Source organism: Rhamphochromis sp. 'chilingali', assembly GCF_963969265.1.
Source record: "Rhamphochromis sp. 'chilingali' genome assembly, chromosome: 2".
In the NCBI taxonomy this organism is placed as follows: domain Eukaryota; kingdom Metazoa; phylum Chordata; class Actinopteri; order Cichliformes; family Cichlidae; genus Rhamphochromis; species Rhamphochromis sp. 'chilingali'.
In genome coordinates, this window is record NC_137930.1 from 31,463,330 (window position 1) to 31,475,488 (window position 12,159).

A 12,159-nucleotide genomic window follows, 5' to 3' on the forward strand; every position below is an offset into this window, starting at 1 on the left:
TGCTTTTCATCAAATGTGATGATGTGCATTGTGGGCACTTTGGTCTCATCTGTCTAAAGGACATTGTTTCAGAAGACTGGGTTCAGATGCAATTTTGCAAACTTAAACCCTGTTCCTATGTTGGTAACCCTCAACCTTTATAAACAAGTCAAGCTTGTTCAGTCTTTTTTTTAATTGCGCTGACATAAACTTTAACATTTGACAAGCAAATCAGGTCCTGTAGAGTCTGAAAAGTAGCCGTTGGATTTTTTTGGCAGCTTCTATGAGTACTATGAGTACTCTGACCTTTTGGTGAATATGCTGGGGCATCCTTTCCTGGAAAGATTGTGCTAACACTACCTGAATGCTCCAGACCAGCAAACTGTCAAAACTTCTGCTTTTATAAAGGTTGTCACACTTGCTGAAGATTAGTTAATCTAATTCACTGAAAATAGTGCACCTGGCTGCTACTTACCCTTTTTCAGAGGACTGCTAAAGTCCTGTAAAAACTTTCTTAGTTACATGACTAAATCTTCCCCATCTAAATGTGTATGTGTATATGTGTGTGTATATATATATATATATATATATATATATATATATATATATATATATATATATATATATATATATATATATATATATATATATATATATACACACACACACACACATACATATATATTGGCTGAAACATCTGCACATCTTTTGTTAGAGTTCACTAAGTTGCATCATATAACAGCTTGGCATAACAGCAATGACCAGTTACAGTTCTGTCATTCAAGCAATTAGAAAGTGACTTTTGCTTTTTATTTCCTGTGTGTGTGGTTTTCACCCAGTTGTGCAAGGCCTCAGCCCTGGTTCTGATTAACTCTCTGTAAAAACACCTCTGTTCAGAACATCACAGCCCATACATAACACTCTCACACTCTCACACACACACACACACACACACACACACACACACACACACACACACACACACACACACCGCTCTTACACATGCTGCACAGCTCCTGGAAGCTCCCAGTTCGCAAAGGGGAGAACACACCCACTATCGGAAGCCTGATAGAATTTAAGAAAGCTGGGACACGCATCTGCACACACACACGCACACACACACATAGTGCTCTGTTTTCTTAGCTTTGATACACTTATAGAGTTCAAAGGTGAGAGGGCTGGAGGTAACTGTGTGTTTTTTCAGAGCTTATAACCACCTAAAATCCACTTGTACACACACAAGGAGGTCCAGATGGCTGGGTGGAGGCAAAAACAGACATACACATGCATACAAAACGCATAACACACCTCAAATATCTGTTACCTGACATAAATAGGGTGAGTCCTATTCATGCATCCAAGTTCTAGATTTGTTTGGACTGTTTGGGTTTTTTTAATTTTGTTTTTCCTTTCTGTTAATGAGTTAGACTTCAATGTTTAATCTCCGGCTGTTAATAACATTTCACAAATAATATTCTGAGGATTAAAAACAGCAGCTCGTGCCTCTGTGTTGGTAAGTGTGCAGCTTTTGGCTGTTTCTAAAACACTAACTCACATCAGACAGTCCAGCTTAGTGACGGGAGATCACCACAACAGCAGCACCAGCAGGACACATGATACATAGTAACTGACGTGTTCAGGTCCTCTAAATCTCAGCCAGCTGAGAGCAGTCACATGTGATCAATTGCTAAATTTATCACTTAGACCTAAATGCTGTCATCCACATGCACAAGGAACTGCATGCGTGCGCTTGCGTGTGATTGTGGGCTCAACCCCTGCTACCTCTTGAGACACGATTGACGGTATCTTTAGTGAGCAATTATAGCCAGAGCGACTGTGAAAAAGGTCACAGTCATCCAGCTATCAACACTTTGCACCAAATGCCAACTGTGTGTGTATGCATGTGTGTACACTGTAGCCAAAATGGCAGCAGACACACTATCAGAATAAACATCTCCCACCCCGCCATACCCAGTGATTGTAGATAATCTGCAGCAACTCTGCATGATTGATGAGAGAATTAGTGTTGCCAAGCAAAGCAATGCATTATGGGAATAAAGAACTTGTATTACTGTATAGGGAGCAGGGAATTAAAAACTACAGTGGTGATGGTTATGTGTGATCTTGTGTTTGAGTGTAAGTGTGTGCCACTAATAGGTGATGTGCAAGAAACTCTATCTATCTATCTATTAGGGGTGCAACGATACTCGTATCGATATTGAACCGTTCATACAGTGGTTTCGGTTCGGTACGCATATGTATCGAACAATACAAAATTTTTAATTTATTTTATCAACTTTCCTTCTGACGATGCTGTCTGTGTTGAGCGCTCAGTGGACAGTGCAGCCTAGGCGGAGTAGTCGAACGCAGATTCACTGAGCGCAGGGCAAGCTAGCGAGACAGAAGTTAAGTGCTTGTTGCAACATGGAAAATTGAACCTCCCCCACCCTCATTCAGATCTGGCATTTGGAACTATTTTGGTTTTCATGTGACGTATGACCCTGAAGGTAAGCGCGTCATGGACAAAAGTAAAACAGTATGTCGGATGTGCCACGCAATGCTCAGTTACATTGGTGGGAACTAGTGCGTTAGCGCAGTTTGCTCGTTAACGTGTTGACGCCGTGCAGCCCCACGCATGGGGCGATCCGTGGTAGCTCATTAACGTCATTTCAACGAGATTAATACTGACAGCACTAGTGGGAACACAACGAATATGACTGCACATTTACTCCGACAGCAAGCACGCATGCTACAAATGTTACCAGAGTCATTTAGACAGCCGTTAGCACATGATTCTCCTTATGGGGACCTGATATGTTTAATATGCTGCTGAGAATATAGCCCAGAAGAAGCGTATAGTATAGTTTTTATTTTGGAAAGAGCCATTTCTCTGTAATAATTCTCTTTTCCAAAGATGAGTGATTTCTCGATCAGATTTTTCTTTCATTATTTTTTTGTTTCAGCAACATTAAATTTAAAAACTGTACTTTTGAGTTAAAATATATATTTATAATTTTAATAAATGACAAATTAAAAAGGCATGAACAGTTTTTTTGTATCGAAAAAATATCGAACTGTGACACCAAAGTATCGGACCGAACCTTGAATTTTGTGTATTGTTACACCCCATCTATCTATCTATCTATCTATCTACCTACCTATCTACCTGAGAGCTCTGAAATTAGAAAAATAAGAATAAAAAACTACACACTGCAGTAATTTTTTTGTAAACAGAAAGACAGCATCAGGTGGTGCTATGCTTTTTCATTGAAGTTTCTTTTTCCTGCAGTGCACTAGTCACAAATTTGGGAGTAGAGAGGTTTTATCAACTAATTGTTGCTTAAAACAATTTGTTGACTTTTGTCACCCTTTGGAGAAAATTCCAATTAGCAACATAAACCCTGCTGCCCCAAAATTGATTCACATGCCATGTGGCTGCTTTTTTATTTTTAAAGGAACAGAAAATATATATTTATATATATTTTAATATACATACTTTCCTTATTTTTGAGCCGGCGAGATCATTCACAAATTTTATCTATGTCCCCTTGGAGGAAAAAAAAACTATAATAAAATAAAAACTCTGCTTTTCTATCGTTGCTCCAAGGTAGGACAAATTATCAAAAGTAAGTCATATTATACATTAAATGGCAGATAGAGCAAGGGTTGTATTTCTGAAGAAAGGATTCTTTTAAAGTACAAGTGTACCTCCTGGATATGATGCCTTGCTTTAGAGTTTCAAGGTTTTACTTTATACGAATATCCAATTATCTGGAGATGTTCAACTTTCTCCTTGTCATTGTCAAATTCTCCTTCTGGATCTCCTGCCATCATTTACAGTTTATTATGGTTGCATGTATCTTTTTAAATTGCTTGGATTTAAAGAGACTAGTACTCTTGCAGGCCTTATATTCTAGCTGCAAGAGAAGGGTGGTGTGACTGACTGTCTTGTACACTCTTTCTTCTATATTACGCAGCCTTTCCTGTTTATCTGAGCAGCTTATTCCTCCAGATGGTGAGTTGTGTTACTGTGAGTTAGTATATAATGCCAGCAGGGAAGGTAAGGTATGATTTCATAGACATTTAACATGCTCTGTGGTGCCAGACATGCTGGTTTCAGCATCCGACCTTTAGCTAGGTCCCAGCTGGATAATGTGCCACTGTCTCAGCATCATATATTCTTTAACTGCCCGTAGATCCATAAATCTCAATGCACTACATACCCTGCAGGAATCACTGAATAAAGATGGGTAGCTATAACCATTTAAAGTTAAATCATTTGTTTTGGGTTTATGTTGTCAAGTGAATGGGCCTCATTTTCCCACATGGTGGATATCACCCAAGAAGAACAAACTATTTACAGACAGCAGGGAACCGTCATCTTTTGTTAGGTTTCCTTATACGGTTGATAGCTTTACTCTTTTCCCTTGGTATAAAACAAAGGACTTATATGTTACTCAGGGGGATGCTGTTTTTTCTTTTAATTTGATTCAATTTTGTTGTATTGAACAGCAGACACATTTGCAATAAGGTATTTCTGACAGCTTGCTGACAGGAGGAATTTGGACACTTTATTTTTGAGAGACAAAAAACAATATAGCATCTATACTTCAGTCAGCGTTTGGTTTATTAAGTTTGAATTCAAATTAATGGGCATGGAGAAGCACGCCTTACTGACTGAAGATGCTGCTGTGAAGGGATCACAAAGTTCTAAGAGGACCATTTCAGTTACAAGACGCCTTACTGTAGCTTTCGGCCAGCCACAGTAGTTTGAATTCTGACATTTTTGGACCAGAGTAACAAAAATACTAATACTAATACTACTAATAATGTATGTGTATTTCTTTAACAGAAGGATGCCTTCTATCTCCACTTACACACAAACCTAGCCTGCCTAGTGTATTTCCCTCCTGGCTTTCCAATTTAAATGCAAATGTTCCCAAATCGGACTCCACAAAGGCGCAGAGGCAAAATCATTTGACGCAGATGAATTATATATTTTAATTAAGCAGCCAAAAGAATCACGCCTATTCAGCCCTTTCCCCTCCAATAAGAAATGAATAAATAAATATGGAATAAGAATGGAGAACGGAGGGTATAAATGGGTGAGTCAGGGTAAGTAGGAATGGAGAAATGAAGGCATGAGAGTTTGTACCGAGTTTGCGTGATTGCAGCTCTAACCGCCCGTGGGTTGTCATTATGTGAACGATCTGAAGCTGTCAGATTTCAAAACTGTATTGTTTTCTGATAGACGGGCTAAATACCCCCACGGTTTCAAGCATAGACACACATATTGGAGCATTTGAACCCACATAGTCTTAAATGCATGCAAACACCCAGGCACACAAACGTCATTTGGATTTTGATGAGCAAACCAGCACTTAGAAAATGAAGAGCAGAGATAGGGATTGTGATGATGTGACAGGGGATGCAATTTTAATTTCACCCCCTGTCATTCTCCTCAATATCTGTTCAGATGAAATACATATGAGCTGCCAATCACTCATATATACTAACAGAAACTCCAGTGCAGGGGCACAAACACACAATCTCTCAATCATATCTTTGCATGCAAACTTTCAGTCACTATTTTAATCTTTGGCTGGCGCGCGCGCACGCACGCACGCACGCACGCACGCACGCACGCACACACACACACACACACACACACACACGTACATAACCAAAAATGCAAAGTTGATACTGTTAAGTAAAAAATTGTAGTGCAACGCAGCATTCAACAGGTGACTCAACAGAAGGTTGTCAAAATCTTAAAACCAAACATGCAGCCATCACAGTTAAAATGAAAATAACTATACAGACTTTCTTCCATTTTTACTGTACCGTTTAAGCAGTCTCAGCTCAGCTGTGTAAAGACAAGAAAATCCCCCAAAATACGTAGTTGGAGCAATTAAAACTGGTACGATGATGGCTAAATAGCAAACTGAGTGTGCATTGTTTGCATTTTTGCCACAGGGGTTGGTACACTCTTTGAGAGTTGTCCCATTAAAATTGTTTCACAATATAATATATTTCTATATAAAAGAACATCATTAAAAATTGCAACAAAGTAAAGGAAAAAAATGCATTTTGAATTCCATGTATTTAAAGACATAAGTGGATTGATTGCCGTAAGTGCAAATCTGATATTTCCTTCAAGAAAAATCACATTTTGTCCTTTTTATTGTGATTTTATATTATTCCCCTTAATTTCTCAGTAGTGTGGTCCGAAATACAGTTTTCTACCAGTCTTCACTAGTTATTGTGTTACTATGGATATTTGTTAGCAACGGATATGCTTGGGCCATCTGGGCAATAGGAGTTGGGGGTGATGCGGGGCGTGGCAGCAGAATTTATAACTGCATCATTGGTTTTATCTCTCACACTGTGCATAGCCTCTGTCTAGGTAACAAACCACAAGAACAACAACACCTGTGCAAACATCTAATTCGGAGCGCTAATACTTGCAGCTCTCTGCCAATCACAGAGCAGTGCAAGATTTCTGCTTGCATAGCTATGCTACTCAGCTATAGATTTGTCATTCACTCTTTTTCTTTCTTTTTTTGTTCTAAAACATTATGAACAACAAGTACTTCTAGCCTCATGTCACTAAATTAGCAACTGTCAGCTGAGCTGAAGCGTGATGATTACTTCTTTGGGACTGATGTCAGGCACCCAAGCTAACATGGTATACATTTTTCATACAGAGAGGGGAAAATAGCTACCTACTAAATTGAATGGTTGTCTGAATACTCAGTTATTTGTGTCCCAGCTTTAGTTTGGTCATTCATAAAAGAAAATAAAAAAACATTCCCTAGAGTTTTCAGTGTCTGATTGTTTTAGTGTGATTGTAAAAGCTTTTCCATGTTCTTGATAATAACTCTGCAGTAGTTGCAGATGTATTTTCCCGTTTGTGAGATGCTTAAACATGGAGTAGTGGTGTTCATGTTCAACCCTAACAAAGAGAGACAAGACAAGTGAAGGGTATGATATAAGGAGGGAGAAGAAGAGATGCATACTGAAAAGAGAGAAGACCGAGTGATTTAGGAGAGGGAAAAAAGGGATTGAAGTAAAGAAGCAGAAAAGAGAATCAAGTAAAGGGAAGAAAGAAGAGCTGAAGCCAAACAAAGAGGAAGATGTAATGGGATATGACACAGGTTTTTAACAGCTGGAGTCTCGCATCAAAAGAACAAGGAAATTCACTTTCCTTTCTCTGCCTCTATTTGGAGTGCTTACTGTGTTCTTCTCATGCAGACACACACACCTTACTCACCACAGGTCTCAGCAGCAAGCGGACCCTTAGACAACCCCTGTCTGTATGATAGCCAAGTATTTCTCCTCACATAACAGAGGAAAGGAGACAGAGAAACAGCCCAGGCACCGGAGAGTAGATGGAGAGTGAAGAGAGAGGCCACTTTTTAATGGGAGGATCTAGGTTCAAGCCCCATTGTTGGCAAGGCTCCACCAAGCTCAACTTTTCTTGTACAAGATTGTGCATTCGTAGAAGCTGCTGCGGGGTAGCACTGTTGTAGCTGACCCTGGCCTCTGACCTTGCAACTTTCTGCAGATGAGGGGGCACTAGCATCTCATCAGCGGACAAATGATCATATAATGGAACCTTCGCAAATAAGTTGGTAAAAACAAATGTAGACATTATAAAGGGGAGTCACTCATAGTACTTGTAGAATGACACCATGCATACCGTAACCCCTGAGTTGACCTAGCAGAAAGAAAAACCATACTTGAATCTGGCAACATGACTTATTGCCTGAGATCTACTCGATTGATCAAACCACTGTGGTTTGCAAAAAAGACCTTGCACAACTACCCCTAAAATCCTACATTGTTCTTTTTAGAGGAGCTCGCTACCTTAGCCAGCTGCTGTAAAATAACCATAACTCCCCTTTTATAACCACAATTTGTCATTTTTACAATGTTTTTGCAAGAATGAACAAAACCTATTTATTTTAAGAGAGCACTGAGACTGTTATTTTGGGAACAGAAAATGCATGAAACTTAAAGACCAAAGCATTGAAAGTATTAGAAAGCAAAAGATGTGTGCAACTTAAAACCTCTTTCATCTCACCTCACTTTCAACTGGTAAAACTAAAGTACGTAAGACGAAGGGGTGCTCGTGAATTATTGTTGTTTTAGACGAGAGCTGTGCGTTTGTTTATGGTGTGCTATACCTTTAAGAGCTGCTGGCCATAGCCCATCCCAGAGAGGATGGACCCATTAGACTGATGAACACAACGAGAGACAGAAGGAGAGAGATGCACATGAAGAAAAAGAGAGTAAGGTTACACAGTGAAAATGATATCAGCAGATGAGAGGAGTAAAGAAAGGAAATAAAGGAGTGGGAAAGAAACAGGAGGACACGAAAAAAACAAACAAACCCAAAACCACTTCAGCAACAGCAATACTGAAGGGAGATAGACACTGAGAGAGACAGAGAGAAGAGAGGAAGCAGCTATCTCTCCATCTCTTACATCTCTTACATTGTAGGCGTCTATGGGTCTGTCAGTCAATCAGGACGACAGGCGGACACACTCACTAGCCGGCTCTTTGGCTCTTGCACGCACTGATAACTTTGCTGTGTATGTGTCTACAGATGGCAAACCTTGTGACATCGTTGTGCTGTGTAGTTCTGGCTGCAGTGGTGGTAGCCTATCCTCGCAATGGTGAGTATGCATTTCCTTTTCTTGATTTGCTCCTCCATTTCTGTTCTAAGGCCTGCTCTGCCTCTCCTTTATGCTCAGAAAGTTTGACAGTTTTTCTTCTTCTCCCTGTTAACTTTACTGTCTTCTACACCCTCGGCTCCCTGCATTGTTTCTATTTCTCTGCTCATGAAGTCGTTTTAAAGATTGCAGTATGTTTATGGATTTGAGCTGTGTGTCATTTGGCCACTCGGTCTGAGGTCAAAGGTGCAACAGTCTAAGACAAATGAACCTTTGAGAGAAAGCTTATCAAATCATCTTGTTACCCCATGTTATGTGGTGCTATGTGGTGCTAAGGCTTACTCAGAAACAAATGTTGGTTCAACAAAGTAGGTAGCCAGCTCAACTGATGATCATGAGCACTCGTGCACTGAAGTTGTGAGGGAGAAAGGGAAATTGGAAAGTAGATAATGCAGTGACTGCTCTTTTGAGACTTCACCCAAGATTCAGGACTGTAAATTAGACCATGTGTTTAAATGGGTGGGTGGGTGTGTGCATGCGCATGTTTGTGTGTGTGTGTGTGTTTAAAGGAAGTAAACGAGTCACTTCAATTCTAGAGAAGAGTGGCATTGCCTTATTAGCCAATGAGATTGGACTGTTTAACTCAGATGACCCAGAGGAAGAGTCTAAGGAAGTCAATGACGCACATCACTCTGTCACGAGGGTCTCTTATACACACACATACACATATATACACACACACACACACACACACACACACACACACACACACACACACACACACAAGCAGAGCAGACATGGCAGATTTATATATAAATCTGCGAAGTAGAAAAATGGAAGCTTCTCAGGGTAAAATGAAGGAAGAAAAAAGTAAGAGGAAGACATCAAAACTACAGAAAGCAAACACAAGGAGATCTATGGAGAAAAATAACAGTGAATGCTTGTTTTCTTGCTTATCTTCTTCACTTAATATGTTTTAAGGATGTTTTTCAGTGGAAAATGTGGCTGTATTTTAGAAATCATGCTTTTCCACTTAAATTTCTTGCGTTGTTCTAAAAAGTTGAACAAAAGTAAGACAAAGGCAGCAAGAAAAGTAATTACAGAATATGTGAAAACAAATGGCATACAGGAAAAGCACACATGAAAAGAGGAAGAAATTAGTAACAAATAGTTCTGCCTAGGGGAGAAAAAAACTTCTGTCCATTTGTGGGTGTATGTTAGCACTCTAGTGCTTGTGGATTGTCTGTTTTTTGTGCTCCATAGCTCGACAATCTTATACTGTGTAACACACAAATGCCTATATGGTCTGTGTAAACGAATCACAACACATATCCGTAACCAAGTAACAAAAGCGGTAGGATGATGAGTAATATCAAAATTTGCACCCCACATTCTATCTCAATACATGTCATACACACACACACACACACACACACACACACACACACACACACACACACACACACACACACACACACACACACACACACACACAGAAACACATCTGGTTGTATTGCAAAGTGCCTTGTTGCTCTGACAAATTGCCAGAAAGTTTGACTGACAGGATTCCCTGGGGTATGCCTTTCTTGGCAGTGAGAGTGAAGCACATACGTGCACTGTGACACACACACACACACGCACACGCACACACACACACACACACACACACACACATATATATACGTAGTCAGTATTAAGGGATGGAGAGGGAATGAACTTGCTTGGTCTGACTCAGTTTGCACAAAAAGCACATGCAGAGGAAGGCTCAAACTGTGTTTGTGTGTACTTGTGTGTAAGTATGTTTGTGTGACATGGAGTGTATAGGAAATCCATTTGAGACTTCCTAATTAATGACAGCAGTGCATGCTGAACAAAGACAATAAGAAACAGTGGTAGAAAGCATCTACAGACTGAGTCAATCAAATAGTTACAAGCTTCACATTTACAGAAGTCGCTCTTGTCTGGAAGACAGGATAGAGGATGGCGCGCGATGAGACTAAGAGACAGATGAGGAGGGATGAAACAAACAAGAACTCTCTTGAGAAGTAAAGAGAGAAAATGGCCTTAAATGGAAGACTGCTGTAAGACTACTATATCTAACCCACAAAAAGAAAACACTTTGGGATTAATCAGCTCTCTCTAATATTAATTAGGGAAGCTGTTATTATCCTTTTGTGCCAAGTATGTGTTGGCTGTATTTTACGATTTTATTCAAATATTCATTAAAATATATTTAAAAAAAGAGCAGAACATTGTGATCATTGTGATTATGAATTCAGCAATAATCAGCATAAGTGGTTACGATGGGACTAAAGAATATCTTGAGATATTTTAGAGCAGCTGGTGTTCTCAATCACGAACAAAGTGCACAAGGGAGAAATAAAAGAAATGCGTAAAATCTGTTTTGCCTCCTATTTATACTGGAACAAAGCGTATTCTTTTAATGAAATGTGCAATAAATCTATTTACTGCTATTTACTTAATAATCAAAAGAGAATGGCTGGTCATAGGGTGCATTCATTTTTTTAGCAACAAGTCCTCACCTCAAGTAATTACAGTTGCTCTGATGTGGGGGACAGTACATACACTGCAAAAACTCAAAATCTTACCAAGTATATTTGTCTTATTTCTAGTCAAAATTATCTCATTACACTTAAAATAAGACACAATCAGCTACAGGGCAACATTTCAGTAAGCTAAAGGAACTTGTTTCAAGACAGTGAATCTTGAAACTAGAGAAAAACTAGAGATTTTTCACTTGTTCCACTGGCAGATTTTTTCACTTATTTTAAGCTAAAATATCTTGTATAAGTGAAAAAATCTGCCAGTGGAACAAGTGAAAAATCTCTAGTTTTTCTCTAGTTTCAAGATTCACTGTCTTGAAACAAGTTCCTTTAGCTTACTGAAATGTTGCCCTGTAGCTGATTGTGTCTTATTTTAAGTGTAATGAGATAATTTTGACTAGAAATAAGACAAATATACTTGGTAAGATTTTGAGTTTTTGCAGTGTAAATTGGCCATTTAGCTATTTATTGAAAAAAGAAAACAACACTTGAAAGGAAACTCAGACAATAGAAATGGTATTCTCCCAATAAAACAGGTTCTTTCGTGGCACTTTTCTACTTTACTTGAACACTTAAAACATTCTATACAACATGCCTCATTCACCCATTTATACAAGCACTTTTTTCTACACTTAAGTGCTTTCTGTCTAACGTTCACACAAATGCACACTCCAATGGACCCAAAGGACAGCAACTCGGGGTTCAGTAATTTACCCAGAGCATGCAGGCTGGAGCAGCCAGGGATGGAAACGCCAACCTTCCGACCTGCTCTACCTCCTGAGCTACATCCACACCAAAATATACAATGAACAGAATAAATGACCGAAAGGTCAGAGAAAGTTGTATCAATTAAGGTTCCTTGAATGTGATATTTGATTTTATATTTGATTGCTTGTGAAAATGGACAAGGAGATGGATAGAGGGGGGACAGGAATGAT

The 12,159-nt window shown here is 39.2% G+C and overlaps 1 protein-coding gene across 1 annotated transcript in view; it reads left to right on the top strand.

Annotated features, from left to right (window-relative positions):
* Positions 1-12,159, top strand: part of cntfr (ciliary neurotrophic factor receptor) — a 229,418-nt gene that overhangs the window by 78,299 nt on the left and 138,960 nt on the right. Inside the window, exon 3 of the mRNA XM_080865436.1 lies at positions 8,591-8,660. Within this exon, the coding sequence (XP_080721562.1) occupies positions 8,591-8,660 (70 nt within the window). The remainder of the gene's footprint in view (positions 1-8,590; positions 8,661-12,159) is intronic.